The sequence below is a fragment of the Lissotriton helveticus genome, chromosome 2_1 (genome assembly GCF_964261635.1).
Source record: "Lissotriton helveticus chromosome 2_1, aLisHel1.1, whole genome shotgun sequence".
Taxonomy (NCBI): Eukaryota; Metazoa; Chordata; class Amphibia; order Caudata; family Salamandridae; genus Lissotriton; species Lissotriton helveticus.
Genome location: NC_136059.1, coordinates 565,668,840 through 565,686,112, shown reverse-complemented (window position 1 = coordinate 565,686,112; position 17,273 = coordinate 565,668,840). Strand labels below are relative to the sequence as shown.

The following is a 17,273-nucleotide window of genomic DNA, read 5'->3' as shown; positions in this document are numbered from 1 at the left end:
ACTGATTTGCATATGGCTGGGTCTAAACTGGGGTGGCATTGTGAGCAAAAGAACGATGGATTTAACCCAGATCTCTTGACTCGGGGTGAATGTATGATTTATTCAGCATTCCGTCCATCATTTGTGTGCGGGCCCATTACAGTGGCAGAATCTGAGGGGTCATCGGGCCTCCTTTTGTTGGAGTCTTGTGGCTGGCAGCAGTCAGGAGCCTCACACCTGATGCAAACGCAGCAGAGGGGAAACAAAGGCTCACACCCTGTTAGCACTTTACACATACTAAAGAGAGGCAGCTTTTCACTTTGTCCAGTCCCTGTTTACAAGATATGCATGTACGGTAAGAATTTGGGATGTGTTGGTCTTTCCCAGTATTTACACAAAATAAATAGCATTTATCTAGTGCTTACTGCACCTGAGAAGGCGTTGAAATAATTTAGATGTCTCTATTTTTTTTCTTGTAAAGCATTATGGGGAGAGGAAGTTTACACTGACAAAAGGCAACATTGTTTTATGTGTAGCTTACAAAGGTCTGAACCTTCTGCCTAAATCAGGAGGGTTTCCCTGTATACTCGAAATGTGCTCCAATGTAATCATGATAGACATGTTAAACACATATGTGAGGGCTTAAGATCTGATGTCACTTCTAATGATGCCACTTCCTGTGATGTCTTGCGCCATGATGTCACTTGCATACTGAATAACTAGGTTAGTCCACTTCTGTTTTTAGGACTTGTGCCCTGGTAACATAGATATTTCTAAAGACAGGATATGGTTAGTGAACCTTATCTTTAAGATATTCTTTTATTTTGCAATTCTGTCGCTTTCCTAAATAACCAGTGTTAACCATTTACTGTATATTTGCTCTAAAACTATCATACGCTGATTCACACTGCTAAATTACCCTTACACAGATTTTCTCACCTTTCCCCATTCACAAATACCCAACATGCTTTTCAAAATGTAATACATCCTTGCTAAGAATTGTACTTTTATACTCCACCCTTTATCTAATGTCGCCGTGGCTTCGTCCATTTCAAGCTTGCCTGTCACTTCGTTGTGTTATTTACCAGCCCCTCCCCGTTCTTTTTTTAAAAATTGTTTGCATTTTTATGCAGCGCAAACTAGACCCAAAGGTATCAGAGTGGTTTGCATGCACACAAGTTGAATTACTCAGCAACACAACGCCCAGTGCCAGGGGGAGAGGCTTTTATTTTGTTTGCTATTTCATATAGCTCGAAGTTAACCCAAACTCATCAAAACATCCCTACAAATGTCATCAAAACTCAAAAGCTGCAGTTGGGGCTGCCGAAAGCAGATCTGAGATGTAAAAAAAAATCTGATTTTGCAGCATCAGTGCTGCAGTGAGCCCCTCCACTCCCCAGCCCCTACTGTGGCCTGACGGGTTCGGAGTAAATCCGGAGTGGGGGCCCCTCCATGCACCGGGGCGGTGGAGGGGGGTCTCAAGTTTCGTTACTCCACTGTGCAGCATTACTGACATTAGTTCAGGCATACATTATATTACCACCTTTTACTGCGCAATATATAGGTACATCTCTATAAGCAAGTCATAACACTTTTATGGAGTTTCTTTCACTTATATAGCACTACTGCTCATCAAGCAAAAACTTTTTAAAAAAGTATTATTAATCACATAGGCGAAACCTATTGCATTTACCAATGCCGGTTTCTTAACCTCCCCTGTCTCTGTAGTGGTGAAGCAGGAGATCCCAGGCAGCCATGAGGAAGGAAGATCAAAAACCAGAAGCAGACTAAAAACAAGCATTAGAAATGCAATAGGTCTAGCATTTGTTGGAGTTGGAGCTATTGGCATTGTAAATGGCAATGTTTTTACTCATGTATTATGGAGTGTATGTATATGGTGTATTGTGGAATTATGTAAGTTGGAATGGATTAGTTGTGTAATCGTGTGGAGTGGATTTGTGTATTGGAATTATGTGGCATGGTGTGCCGTGGAAATATGTGGCTAGTAATTATGTGGTATTAAGTGTACTGGACTAATGTGGAGTGGGGTTGTGTGTTTTGGGGTGTAATTGAGTGGAATGGTATTTTGTGTTGTGAGTGGTATGTAGTGGAGTTTAATGAGGTGGTGTGCTGTTGAGGGCTGCCTTCCATGGCACACAAACGCCTATAAATGATGCCTTCAAAATTAGTTTCATACATGATGTAAATGGCCAAAACGTAATGCACTTGGTAAGAATATGCCCTCCGCACCTTAATAAAACAAAGAACTCTGTTGTGTATCTTTTTCTGTTGAGATTTGTACAGCCTGCTCAATACTCAGCAAATCACGTAGCACAGCTGGAAAGAAAGCCCACTGTATCAGCTCAGCACCTAGAAAATCATCAAGGAGATGAGCTCAGCCATCACGTCACCTGCAGTCGCAAGAACAGTACACTTGGAGTGACAGGCTGCTGATTGTATGCATTTGTATTAGTTGCATAGGACCGAATGTCGCAAAGATAAGCACTGGTACAGCACTGTGGTGTGATCTCATCACTTGGTGGAAGGTGACGCTGCAGGTGGGGATAGAGGTGATCTGGCATAGACGTGTGGACCAATTAGTGGGTTTGGTCAAAATAGAGGTGCATTGGTAGAGACGGTGATCCTAGGAGTTGGCAGGAGGAAGTGCTCCACATAGTGTCTTCCATGATCGAATATTACTCCATATAACAGGGTAAATCCTTACTTACATGCTGCTCACTCCTCCTAACTTTCACCAACTGATTGCTTTTTAACCTATCGACCACCTTCCGACTAAGCAATAGTCTGGACCCCATATTAGTTATCACAACAGACCACCACACCGATGCATACTAATATATTGCAATACCTGGTTTGAAAAATAAATCTCCACCGGATAATAGCCATGCCAAATAACAATGCAGTGCTCAAGTATGACCCACTTTTCATTGGGGCCAAACATGGTGCTAGCCATACCCTTAATGCCACATTTGATGGAAAGGACCATTTCCAAGTCAAATGAATACAGCCCATTATCTGGAGCGATCACCACATCATCACAGACTTTGCTGAGTTTTAATTTTGAACAGAATGTATGGCAGGATTGGTGCTATTTTATCTGGATTCTCAGACACCTAGATTAAAACCGACTGACTGGTTGAGCAGAGAAAGGACAAATGAGAGGCATATCGTCGCTAACATGACCACAGTCTATTCTCTAATGCACCTCAACCACATTGATTGGCTGTGGTAATAGTAAAACTAAAGGTTCCGTCATAAGATAACACTGGCCGGTGGCACAGTTTTACTTGCATTCTAGCACTTTATGACATGATTACTTTGTGTGTTTGGGTGGTACATCGGTCCAAGAATGCGCTGGGATCTTCTGCTTTTTTGTGTAGACCTTTATTTGGCCTGTCCTGCTTTCCTACCCCTAAATAAATGACCTATTATATTTAATAAAGCAGTAGTTCTGACTAGGCATTGAGTTTACATAAGTACTTGCGTGAAACAATACCCAAGTGCCAAACCTACTACTTCCTGCCTGTTAGTTCTCACTACCCCTATACAGTGAAGTATACGGAAGGAGCGAAGTCGTTTGCTAAATGTAGTAGAGTATTACCTGAGGTACTCGGCCATCAGTAGTAAACAACTGCACAGAGTGGAGAAGTGTGGCTCAGGGGTTAGAGGCAGCAGACCCGGAAGCTGAGATCGGTCCTGGACCAGGGTTCAATTCCCCGCCTCGGCGGGTCTTGGGCTAAAAATTCCACGGACTCGATAATTCTCGCCCCGGTGCCTCCTCGACTCACGGGTTCACACTCTGCGACTCTGGGCAATAGCTTGCTTAATCTCCACAACAGCCCCTCGCGGCGGGATGCCTGACTTTCACCTTGTGGATACCCTGCTGTCTCACAGGGGAATACCAGGAAGGGTTCCCTAAGCAAGCGCCGGGACACCCACTGCGGGTATCTGTGCGCTATATAAGCTCAACTACATTTACATTTACATTTACATTTACATGCGACGCAGGGCATTCCAAAATGGTGGCACCCATGAAGAGGCAGTGACCACAGCACTGAGGCCCCATTTGCTGTGGCAGAAATAGCATCAGAGCCCCTGGGTCGGAAGGGGATTCAACTCTACCTCTGTGTGCCTCGTACTAGCCCGGGAACTCCCCATTGTGAGCATGGAGGCGCAGAGAAGCGGCAGGTGCTGGCCCGATAGCGGATTCACGTGGTCGTACACAGAGCTGTGACTGAAGAGGACCCAAGGCAGCTGCGCTGCGGCCCCCGAGATGATGGCATCTAACTTGTGAAGGTGAGCGCGCCTCTGTGGGCCAACCGGCGAACGGGAGGACAACAGCGGGGGCTTGGCACTGGGCTGGGACCCCACTGATGAGCTGAGCGCTTGCCTAGCTCTCTATAGGGGAGAGAAAAGCGGTGAAGGAGCGGTGGTTGCGGCCTTGCCGGGGGAAATAGCCTGATCCACAGCTGGGGAGCGCACTGGGGCTGAGGCCAGCATGCTGCTTCCGCCCACCACCACCTGGCCTTCTACCCCTCCGACCATCTCCACCTCGGAGATCCCTAAAGACCCAAGACCACTGCCCATAAATGCAACACCACCTGAACGCCTGGCTGAACGACGGCAAGAATGTCATGCTCTGTAAATATGTAATATATAATAGTCCAACCCTTATCGCTTTTTAAAATGTAATCTTGAGTGATTTGCAACTTGTATATATGTAACTCTAACCACTAGTATCTGTCATAGACGTATGTACTTATTACCATCTTATGTGAATTTAGAGTTTTTATGTTTGTATCTTTTCCTGGAGTGAATTTTCAACTTGTATATATGCAACTCTAACCACTAGTATCTGTAGTAGACGGATGTACTTGCTATCATTCTTTTGTGAATTTAGAGTTTTTCTGTTTGTATCTTTTATGTTATTCATGTACTCCGAAGTCCTTATGTAATGTAACTGGTTCGTTTGTAAAGCGCTCCGACACCTTTGGGTAAAGTTTGTGCTGTATAAAATCGCATTAAATAAATAAACACAGCACGAATAATAGCTGGCAACCACTTCCTATCCCAGATTTCACAGTAAAGACCTCACAAACTCACCTTCATGATTAAAACAGTACATGTATAGGTGTTTTGTGATCAAGAGAGGCCAAAAGTGCTCTGCTGCTTGAAATGTGGCACGTTTCTCTAATTCCTTTGATGGCGAATCCCTGCCTTGGCTGAACATCCTGTGATCCTGTTCATATCACTGAATCTTCCCCGCCTTTTAAAAACGTGGAACTGTTCAGGTGCTTGGCCATCTAATGCCCTCGTGGACAGGTTTGTGCTATATAATAGCGTTAAAAAAAATTCAAAATTACAGATTCTTGTTCACCACTTTCACACCCTCAACATTTTTACAATAGATGTGAAGCAAACCACGTAAGAGAGACTGGAGCTAGCGTGCCAGACTTTGTGTCCTGTGCCCGAACGGGCAGGTTTTTGGCAGCCTCCATTGTGAGATCTGCTCCCTAATAAGGAAGAGCTTAAAGAGGGAGCATTCCTGTTGGCAAGGGCCACGGGCTACCTGCATCAGACCAACTCGAGGGTGAAGCAGATTTTTTCTCTTACCTTTGCCCTGCAATCAGTATCTGCGCCTAACTGATGCTCATGCCGCTTGTAGCTGATGGCGACAAAAATGGGTTTTCTGGCAGGTCTCTTCACGGGGCAGTGTTTGCCTGACACATTCTGGTGTGTGTACAAACATACACGCAGATGCTCTCGCCCCCATTCTCATCTTCTGTATAATGTATAATGGTGGGTCGCTTACCTGGCGTGCCTTGTATACTGTACTAGTCTTGCCGATGAAGCTTTCCTCTTAACCCCTTCCGCGCTCATGACGAGCTGAGCTCGTCATGTAACGTGTTTTTTTTTAAACGCAGCGCACAGCGGGAAAACCGCTAGCGCGCATGCGGTTAAACAATAGGATGGTGAGGACAGTGGTAAAACAAGCATTTGCAATGCAATAGGACTTGCATTTACGCGAGACCTATTGCATTGCAAACTGGAGTGGGGGCAGGGAGCGAGACGTCACGGACAGCTTGAGTGCGGCGGGGGTGTTAGAAGGCACTGACAACGGGAGTGCGTGTAGGGGGCAAGAAGGCACGGCTAACGGGAGGGGGGCAAGAATGCACAGACAATGGGAGTGCGGGCATAGGGAGGGTGGAGAAGGCAAGGCCAAGGGATTGTGGGCAGGGGAGGGGGAAAAATAGTGCTCTAAATAACACATACCATACAGTGTAACACTCGAAGTAAAGGGGCCAAGAGCCATGGTAGGGTACAAATGGCGACATGGCCATATTAAGGCAGGACTAACAAGCCTCATATTCATTAGGAGACAGAATTTATGAAGGACAAAGACAGAAGCCAATGAAAAATATGGGCAGAGAGTGAGGGCAGCTTGTCTCCCATCCTTCTACTACTGCATGCCTCGCAGAGCGAACAGCGTATGCACAGTGGCGAACCTTGAGGGGGCCCCCCTGCAGGGTACATGAAGGGCCCCCCTCCGGACTCAATCTAGAGCTCCCCAGCAGAAGTGCGGTGCTGACGGGGCCCCCTGGAGGGTGAGGGCCCCCCGCACCGCGGGGGCTGCAGAGGCCTGTGTCAGGCCCCTGCGTATGTACACAGACGCTACAGCTTGATCTAATAAAGTAATGCTGTATAAACAGGCCATTGCACCATCAAGCTTAAATAATGAAAGTTTGTTATATGTAGGTCACTAGCATCACTTACAGACAAGTGACACTTCCCACCCCTGCACTTCGACTGAAAAAAAGCAAGAGAAGAAATAACACATACCTGCTCGATCACTAGATCCAAATCCCTGCGTGCCCCATGCACGACAACGGTAGGGGAGGAAGTAAAAATAAGACTTACCTGCTCGATCATGGATTGAATCACTGTCTCTAGAAAGTAGGTTTCGATGCGAAGGGCCTCTGCACCCTCGCCTCTATGATACTCAAAAAAACATGAAAGTTGCCCTAGCATACCTGTCAACTCACACAGCACCACTGTGTGACACACTACATCGGTTCCAATCACACGGTCTCCCAGTGAGGAGCCGACCGTGGCAGGGAAAACGAGCTCAAAACCACTGTAAATAGTGGTTTTACAGTTCGTTTTCAGAGGCTGTGAAGTGCCGACGAACATTAAAGGGTGTCAAAGCACCACAGGACATCGGCACACGCCTCACCCAGCTTTTTTAGGTCTCGCCTCTCAATGCGCATGCGCATTGAGCGAGACTATAGGGGCTTAAATAAGGTTTACCTAGACTGGCGATTGACTGGCGATTTGATGCTGTGCCCGTGCGCTTTTAGGTCAATGCATAAGCGCATTGACCTAAAATGCGCGTGCACATCATCAAATCGCCATCTGTTCCCCAGCAGCACTCCTCCCACACCTTTGAAGTGAAGCTTAGCTTCACTTCAAAGGCCCCTGCTGCTTCACACCCTCATCGCCGCTCTCCCCACTCCGCCCCCTCCCCTGCCCGCCGTGTCGCATTTCTCCTCCCCCCTCCCCACAGCAATGCCCTCCGTCTTGTTTACCAAATGGTCACTCCCACAGCCTTTTGCTTGTTTTTAAGAGTTTGCGAGCCGTCTATTTTTTTCGTCTTGTGTGCAAACATCTTCTCTTTTGCCTTTTGAAAGTATCATGTAAAATAATTATTTTCACAATGTTTTCATAGTCCGTTTCAAGACCCTCAAATTTAATTAGCTGCTTAGATAGCCGTTCAATTTCGCTCTTTTTAAAAAGCGCGCATGAAAACTTGTTTGCTTACTTTCTGAATCTGCAAATGAGACCGTTCCGTACGATTGCGGCATGGCTTGCTTTTTGAAGGTACTAACGCCCTGTGCCAAGAGTGCATGCATGTGGGTTGGGTGTAGCAGTAAGTGCAAAGCCATTTTTTTCTCTCATGCCTCTCTCCCAAACTCATCTTCTCCCTTTCTATACTCAACTCTCTCCCTTTCTATAATCTCAGACTCCCTCTCATGGCTTCTCTCTCTTGCTTCGCTCTTGGGCTCCCTGTCCGTACTTCTCGCCCCTGATACACTCTGTCTCCCTCTCCATGCTTCTGTCCCCTGCTGCACTCTCAGGCTCCCTGTCCGTGCATCTCACCCTTGCTTCACTCTTGGGCTCCCTCTCCCTGCTTCTCTTCCTTGCTGCACTCTCTGCTCCCTCTCTGTGCTTCTCTCCCCTGCTGCACTCTCGTGCTCTCTAGAGATGTGGCCTAACGACCAGAGCTGCCATCTAAGTCACGTAAATACAAAACATGTTGCATTCCAAATGCTATAGGTGTCACATTCGCGAAAGTTATAACTATTGGCATTGTAAATGACAAACCTATCCATTTAGCTATTTTAAAAACCAACACATAAATAAAATATTTGTCATTTACAAGACCAATAGCTCCAACTTTTCTAATGCGAGACCTAGTGCATTTCCAATGCTTGTTTTTTTTAAGGGAGCAGGGGACTTGGGGGCAGGAGGGGTTCTAAAGTGCCTGGTACTTCTCCACACGGGGCACCGCCCCCTTCAAGGCCCTCCCCCTCCTCACACTGAGATTGTTCTTATGCCCTATTAACCTTTCAACAGCTCAAAAGTATGACAAATGCACATAAACGAAACAGGAAGACATATCAGGAGGGAGAGGGCTTATAGTCTTCCCTTACTTTTAGTAAAAATAGAAAACAGCTTAAGAAAATTATGGTTGATAGATGAATGGACGTATCTACTCAAGTAAGGAAAGAGTCGAGGAAGGGTATGAAAAGTTAATGCAGAGCCAAGCATTTTGCATTTATGGAAAAAAAGTAAAACAAATCGCTGTTTTCTGCATCACATTAAATAGTCTCTAGCAGAGATGAAGTTGCTTGTCCATTTTCCGATTATTTTTTTATTAAGATCACTAGAGCTCTGCAGAAACCTTTTTATACCCGTGTTTTTGCCGGCTGAAAGACAGGTTATTGAATATAGGCTGTCTAATGACATATATTGTCTCCAGAGATGATAGTTACCGCACTGCCTGCGAGAGACATGAAAAATGATGCCTCAGCATCGTCCATTGGGGGTTGTTACTGGAGCTGTTGTGATGATTTGTGCCCATTAGTGAACAATAAAGATTTCAGTATTAGTTTACTCCCGCAATATACGGCCTATGCATGTGCTGTATGTCAACCCCACAAAACCTTGAAAGGCAGATCCGATGATTGTTAAGTGCACTTGCAGGAAGGGATTCTACATGAAAAAAAACTTGTGAAGCAGTAGCTGGGGGGATGCAGTCAAGTGCATCTCTTAGGCAAGGATTCTTCGTTCTCTGAAATTGTTCCTTTTAGTTATTGGTTTTTGTCTAATCCATTCCCAGCTGACCAGCTCTTGCTATTGGTAGACACAGGGTAAAGTGCATTTGTTCAGGAATCATGTCCTCGGCCCCCTTGTCTGCCAGGCGTTTCCATTATACACCTGTGTGAGTCATGGAGTTTACCATTATTCCTTCCAGTCCCCCAGGTTTGCCAAGTACTTTCCTTAGTGAGGTGTGCAGAAAGTCTTGTACTCTCTACTCAGAGCTTCTGCTGTTTTTTTTATACCTGTTCCGTATGTCTTTTAAGGTGAGAGAGGTGTTAGCCGAATATGACCCGAATTTTTTGCCAATGAGTCTTGATGAAGCTTATTTGGATCTTACGGAGCATCTGAAAGAAAGAAATAACTGTCCTGAAGACAAAAGGACATACTTCTTGAGGACAGACACAGCAGAGAGCAGTAAGTGTATGAAACTCTTATCATATCAAGCCTAAATAACATGAACATTGAAGATCGCCTTAAAATTCTATTATGAAATTTATTTTTCACACACATTTATTGGTTAAAGTGTAAGTTCTGGTTCCTATGATCTTAATTGATTGCCATGAACATAAGAACAACCCCCTGCCTCGTTCGGGGTCCCTGGAACACTTCTTCAACAATATGGGCCTGGGAAGGAACCAGACTGGGGCTTATGGAAAACCTGCAGGGTTTCCTGAGGTAGGATGACGTTGGTGTCCCCATGCTGGCTGAGGTATGGGATGTAAATGGGATAGTCTCACTTGAGCACCTGTGGAAGGAATATCAGATGCTCATCACGCAATAGCTTTAGTACAGAACGTTGAGACGCACCGCAGGGGCGCATATCCAGGGAGGAAGAGACCCGGGAGGAATCCTTGTTGGAATTTTGGTTACTGGATGGTCGTGTCTGTTTTGAAGGCAATTTCATTGACATACAGGATGCTCATGCTGAACAACCTCATGCTGGGGAAGCTTCGGGAACAGTGACATCAAGAATTTGGGGAACTGAATGTGGAAGATTAGAATCCAGCGCTGGGCTTACCCTCAGAATCCATCGTATTGGTTGATTCAGCTGAAAATCCTGCATAGAACATACCATACGAGAGCCTTGCTGTATAAAATGGGAAAGGTGCGAGTCGCACAGTGTCTCCCAAATTGCGGGATGGAAGGCACACTCTGTGGAGTTGCACTAGGGTGTGCCCTTTTTGGGAGAAAGTTGCTGCCTCACTGGTGAGGAGCAATTGGCGGAAGAATTGAACTGCAGCCCAAGCGTGCACTATGGGGGGGTTGGGAGTCTACGGATGCGTCCAGATATGAAAAGATCCTAGTGAATATCGGGTGCATGGTGGCTAAAACGGATATAGCCCAGAGAGGGGGCAGTGGAATCACGCCTACCGTGCAGTATTGAGTGACCTGGTTGAAGAGATTCATGCAGATCTAGAGAAAGGTGAATAAAGGCCCATACTGGCCACGGAAATTTGAGAAAATTTGGGGCCTGTAGCCCAAAAGTGGTTGCTACATTATCACGCAGAGTGGCTGGGACAATGGATATGGGAACTATGGAAACCCTTGAGAAGGTGGGGCTGGGGGAGGGGGCACACATACACATACTGCCCTGAGACGGTGGTCAGGACATGTCTCTTAGACTGGAGTAATGTTACTGGGAAGAGGCATTGGCTACATGTATTCTCTAGATGTTTACTGGCTGTTAAGGCTAGCGTGCGGTGGGCAGGACTGAGGCAGGTAGATGCTGTGTAAAACATGTCATTGTACTGTTTTCTGACCGTTGTTTATTTATATCTAAACAATAAAAAAGTTTATATTAAAAGCAAAATGGTCCTAATTTACACCGGTAAATGCGCACACATATATATCCTACCTAAACCTAAGTGTAATGCTGCACTTTTTTTTTGCTATTCACCATTTCTGAATGGAGATGTACATCTAGACCTACATACCTCCAATAAAGGAGTGAAGCCTCCTGGAATTTTATTTACAATTTTAAAGTTGCTATATGTAAGTAGCAATCGTATTTTACACTCCATCTGGTTGGCCACAGACAAGGACAGAAACTTCCACCTGAGATGGAGAAGTATATGGACATTCAATAAAGTTTTTTGTGTTTGTATCTAAATATATTACATTTATTTAAAATATGTATTAACCTGCAAAAAGTAATCAATAATTATAAAAAATACTTACCATCTCTAACATTTTTCTTTAATAATTAGTAAACGTGGTTAAAAGTTATATAGTTAATTTAAAACCTTTTACTTTTCTTTTAAACATGTACAAGTTTAAACACATTTTATTGTTAAACTACACTTCATCAAAAATATAAATAAATATATATAATTTTGTAATCACTTATATGATTGGCTTATGTTATGTGAACTCATGTTAAATGGTGAACTAATTTAATTAATCAAACATTAGTTCCTATTTGGTGTTAATTAATTCCCTTTCTCCATAGATTTTTATGTGAGTGTATTGCACTACCAGTGGTTGCCAATTTATGGTGCTTCACTTTCTCCATGTCTGAGCTGGAGTATATTTACACCTTTTTTTACATCTTGACACCTTTTGGATTGAAGTAACTCTTGAAGTGTATTTTGGTAATTGCAACTGTATTTCTCTTTTGTGGGTCATTGTTTTGCATTAGTTTACCATCCGAACCTCCTACTTAAATTTCCCAAAAGCCCTACCATTTAGTATTAAGTGTTCCTGATTTTCCAACCATTCCCATTTGTCACACCCACATTTTCTACACAAATGTATCCCTACTTGTGTGGAGAGCTCTGCACACATGGTGAAGTCCTCCACACAGACTTCTTCCTACCTTAGTCAGACGTTGTGGCTCCGGCTTCCTGCAGGTCTTTGCCCGCAGTTCCAATGGACTTCTCGAGTACCATCTTGTCTTCTTCTTATGCGTATCAGGTTGAGCTTGCCCAGCGCATGGAATCCTGGGGTGAGTAATTCCCAGCATGCTGGTGTCTTGGTACCATTGCTTGCAGGGGAAATTAGAGGAACCAAAGAATTCTAGAAACGCCATAGGATGCTAAGCATATATGTTTGTGCATACTGTTTTTCTGAAAGATCTTGAACAGAAATGCTTATTGTTATTATATTTTTTGTGTGATTTTATAATATTTGTTTTCCCAATCCGAGATAGCCAAACCATTTTCCAGATTACCACATATCGTGTTTGGCACTATATAAGGGGAGTTCCCACTGAATCATGTTGAATCGCAGTAATGTTTGTAGAATTGCTCACTCGCTGGATTGCGGTATTCCACCTTCCCCTGTTTTAGGTTCAACTTCAGCTTTCTTTGCTCTTCATCAAAAAGGTCCAGCTCAAACTGAGTTAATGTGTGTCGAGATGTTCGTGGAATACACAATGTGTGTTAAAATACCCCTCACACACCAAAAGGGCCCTTGGTGTCATGCTTCATCATTGGGGTCTTCCCGCCCCGCTGCGGGACGGGGCGTGCTGCAACAAGCGACTACGCTGGAGCACCTTTCTTATGTGGGTGCTATGTGAGTGTATTGGAGTGAGTGTCAGTAGGGTCAGGGGTGATATATAAGGTGATGTTAAAAAATACCTGGCCTAGTGGTAGAATTTTTTTTTAATAGACACTGGCTGGTATTGTTAACAGAGAGAGATAAAGCAAGTTAATGGGCTTTCTCTCCTGTGCGGGTCAACATGTTTCGGGGCGCCGTGCCCCTTTGTCAGGACCGGGGTCAGATCCTCCTGTCACTCACTAATGTCTTACCACAGAAAAATAATTCAAAGTGTATGTACAAAGGTGTGTGATAATATTGTCATTATCAATGTGTATTGATATATAGTTTATATCATTAGTTTCTCTAGCTCTGTCAGAAATCCTGATGTAATAAGCCTGAAAAACAAGAGCACGTGATTACTAATGCGCGAATCCCATTGCGCTTGACTTATATCACCTGTAAGGGATGAAAAAAGGCAAGAAAAAAAGGCAAACACACATAGAGACAGTAGTACTGTAGGTCCCTGTCAAATGGAAAATACCCGTTTTTGGAACAGTTGGGTCTTGGACAAGGTACAGTGGAACACACAAACATTAAAACACAGTAAGTTAGCTTTAAATGCATGTACTATGGCCAAAATACATACTGAGAGAGAATGGAGTCAGTGCCCCATGAGCCAAGTCTGAACAAAGGGTATATTAGGATCCAACTGCAGATGGAAAAAGGGAAAAAAAGGAATATATTCTAGTTCCCTGGTTTGTAATGGTAGCCCTGGTGTCCAGGCTCTAGGAGGTTAAATGGCAAATGCACAGTAGTTTCTCCCAGTCGGCTATGCGTACTTACTCAACCCCAGCTGCTCATTGCTTCCTCCTTCGTCCGTGGCTTCCGTGTTGTGGAATGCCACGATTGGGCGGGCCTTATATAGTTTGATTAATTGAATAATGAGCTAAGACTCGGGACAGGTGTGCTATGAAGAAAGATCGTAATTACTAGGTACTGAGGCGGCCATCGTTGAATGGGTGCTATCACATGTTGTCGAGTCACTCTGCCTTCGTAAACACCAGCCGTGCCCAAACCGCTAAACAAAGCAGTAAGTTTAAGCATTGTTTACGTAGAGAAATTACTTTGAAATGCCCTTCTACGCCAATAGTAGGAATCCGGCAGATAAAGTAGGGGCGCATGTGTGATAATGTGAAAGGGTCGCATCTACGCGCATGCGCAATGGAGTAAAAACTGTAACACTGCTCTACGGTTGCAGAGCGATTTCATGAAGACAGGGCGGACAGGGCTGTTCAAAATTGTGAACCCGTGCAGGCTGGAGAGCCTGCAGAGGATTATTACAAAAGTTTTATAAATAAATCGTGTGATACACGATGAACACGATCATGGGGTACAGAAGTCATGGAACACACTGTCCTATGATGTTAGCTCGTGTGATACATTCAAGCAGTTGTGCTGTCAATGTTTTTAAGACAAGGGGGTTTTCGGAAAACTGGCTTGTTATAGATATATATTCTTAAATATTGAATTGAGACCAAGGTATTTCATCATTTAGGCCTGTTTGGTGAGTGCACAGTCGGTACACCCAACGCTGCTCCTTTTCTAAAAGGTCCTTGTCGCTCCTAAATGCCTCAATAACAGTCCATTTCAAATCATGGATGCTGTGTCCCATTGTCAAATAGTGTGTCGACATTCTGGTGGTAGTCTTTTTGCACCGCACGTTACTGCGATGTTCGCCCATGCGTATTTTCACTGGCCTGGTGGTCATGCCCACGTATTCTTTCTTGCATGGGCAGGTGATAAGATAGACTACATTGCGGCTGTTACAGTTAGTGAAGGAACGCTGTTCCCATGTAGACTGGTTAGAGAAGGTGATGGTGCGGCTTTTCTGCGTGTACTGACAGGACGCACATGAGCCACATGGGTGATGGCCATTAACCTCTGTTAGTTTTGGAGGGTCATTGTTGCTAATGTTCTTTGGTCTAGTGTGGACCAGCAGATCCTTCAGATTTTTACCCCTTTTGTGCGAAAACATGGGTTTCAGAAAGTCAAGTTTGCCACAGTTGAGCACTTTCCAATTTTTATTAACAATCTTAGTGATTTTAGCATAGTTAGTATTGTACATTGTTACGCAGATGGGGCGCGGTTCTAACAGGGCCTCTCTGTTGCTATTACAGGCTCTTTTTAGGCCTTTCTTCACAACAGTTTGCGGGTAGTTTCTGTTCAATAGTTTGGGCTCTAAATCAGCTGCTTGAGTTTTGAAATCTTTGATGTTACTGCAATTCCGTCGTAAACGAAGGAATTGCCCATAGGGTAGATTGTCGCGTAGGTGTCGCGGGTGAAAGCTGCTGTATAGTAACCGACTGTTCTTTGCAGTGGGCTTGAAATGGGTGCTTGTTTGTAGTTTTCCATCAATGACCGGTTCCTAAAATTCACTCACACAGTTTCTAAGGAGAACCTTGTGTTCCTTGATCTGAACATCTATCCCATTGATGGAAAACTACAAACTATATAAACTATATATCAATACACATTGATAATTACAATATTATAACACACCTTTGTACATACAGTTTGAATTATTTTTCTGTGGTAAGACATTAGTGAGTGACAGGGGGATCTGACCCCGGTCCTGACAAAGGGGCACGGCGCCCCGAAACATGTTGACCCGGACAGGAGAGAAAGCCCATTAACTTGCTTTATCTCTCCGAATCACTTTTTTTAACAATACCAGCCAGTGTCTATTAAAAAAAAATTCTACCACTAGGCCAGGTATTTTTTAACATCACCTTATATATCACCCCTGACCCTACTGACACTCACTCCAATACACTCACATAGCACCCACATAAGAAAGATGCTCCAGCGTAGTCGCTTGTTGCAGCACGCCCCGTCTCGCAGCGGGGCGGGAAGACCCCAATGATGAAGCATGACACCAAGGGCCCTTTTGGTGTGTGAGGGGTATTTTAACACACATTGTGTATTTCACGAACATCTGGACACACATTAACTCAGTTTGAGGTGGACCTTTTTGATAAACCGTACTTTCAGGAGAGGAGGATGCGCCCACCTTGGTGCCGCTGAGCACCAACTCTTCACTCCCCCTTTTTGATATTAGTTATGCTTTGCTCTTCAGCCTGAATAGGTGGAAGGTTTTTCTGGTCTCAAGAACTGATCTGCGCATGAGTGGAAAACAACATTTAGAATACCCTTTTGGCGTTACGAATATCATGTGGTGCGATTTGGCCTATGTAATGCCCCTATGGGCTTCCTGCTCTTCAGTAACACCATATTTTCTGATTTGATTCTCCCGACTATTGTTGTCTATCTTAATTAAGTTATGATGTTTTCTGAAGATACGGCAGAACATACATTTCATGTCAGACAAGTTTTAAAACATCTGAGGGAGAATATATTGCTGCCCAAACTTGTAAAGTGTTTGTTTGGTAAATATTACGTGGGCTACTTTCTTTCCTCTGAAGGAATAGCCAAGAGCTCTAGAAAGTTCAAGCCATTTTGGATTGGACATTCCTTCTTCAGTAAAGGAGAAACAAAGGTAATTGGATCTGGCAAATTATTGTCCGAAATTCATTCAGAATTTCTGTAATCATGTCTCCCCCGTTACAGACCTCTCAAAAAGAATAACTGTTTTTAATGGAAATCATAATATTACATTTACCTTTAAAAGTTTGAAAATAAGAGTTAATTTGAGCTCCCTTTTTTCAAGTCTCCAAGCAATTCATCCATGAGTCAGCTGCTTCAGACCAGGCTATGGGAATTGTGTTGATTTGGGTCAATAAAGATGAAGAAGAGCATCCAATCTTTTATTTTATTTTTTTACAAAAATTCACCCCAGCAGAAAGAAATTATTCAGTTACGTAAAATTAACTTCTTGACATGAAATCAGCCGTTTTTCGATTGGAGGTTATTACTATGAGACAAATTTTGGCTTAATTGTCTGCACCGACCACAAACATTTTCAAGTCCTCCAACACCTCAAATAGAAGTAATAGAGAAGACTGCTTGGCATCTTTTTTTGAACAATTAGTTTATTTTTCCGTGCATACATTCCTGGATCAGACATCCAGATTAAAATGCCTCCAGGATCACAGGAAAGATCATTGTTCCTCATACATTTATTTCTTCCACTATTGCTAGCTTTCTTGAGTTAATTCATCAGCAAACCAAGAATTAAAATATTCACAACCTCAAGAACCATTTTTCTCTATTTCAATGCGTATGTCGATTCAAGTTGACCCACCACAAGCAATCCTGAGGCAATTGTTAATGCCATATGCAGGGGAATTTACAGATCTCATGGCTTACGGCAAACTTCATAGAACATAAAATATATATGTTTGTGCATATACATTTTCTGAAAGATCTTGAAGAGAAGTACGTATGTTTTTTTT

The 17,273-nt window shown here is 43.8% G+C and overlaps 1 protein-coding gene across 4 annotated transcripts in view; it reads left to right on the top strand.

The window, feature by feature from the left end:
* POLK (DNA polymerase kappa) overlaps positions 1 to 17,273 on the top strand; it is a 922,939-nt gene that overhangs the window by 631,961 nt on the left and 273,705 nt on the right. For all 4 annotated transcript variants that reach the window (XR_013607050.1, XM_078675233.1, XM_078675231.1 and 1 more), the window contains one exon: positions 9,645 to 9,795. Coding sequence is in view for 3 of the 4 variants with exons in the window: in XM_078675233.1 (XP_078531359.1) it covers positions 9,645 to 9,795 (151 nt within the window). In the remaining variant the exon portion in view is untranslated. The remainder of the gene's footprint in view (positions 1 to 9,644; positions 9,796 to 17,273) is intronic.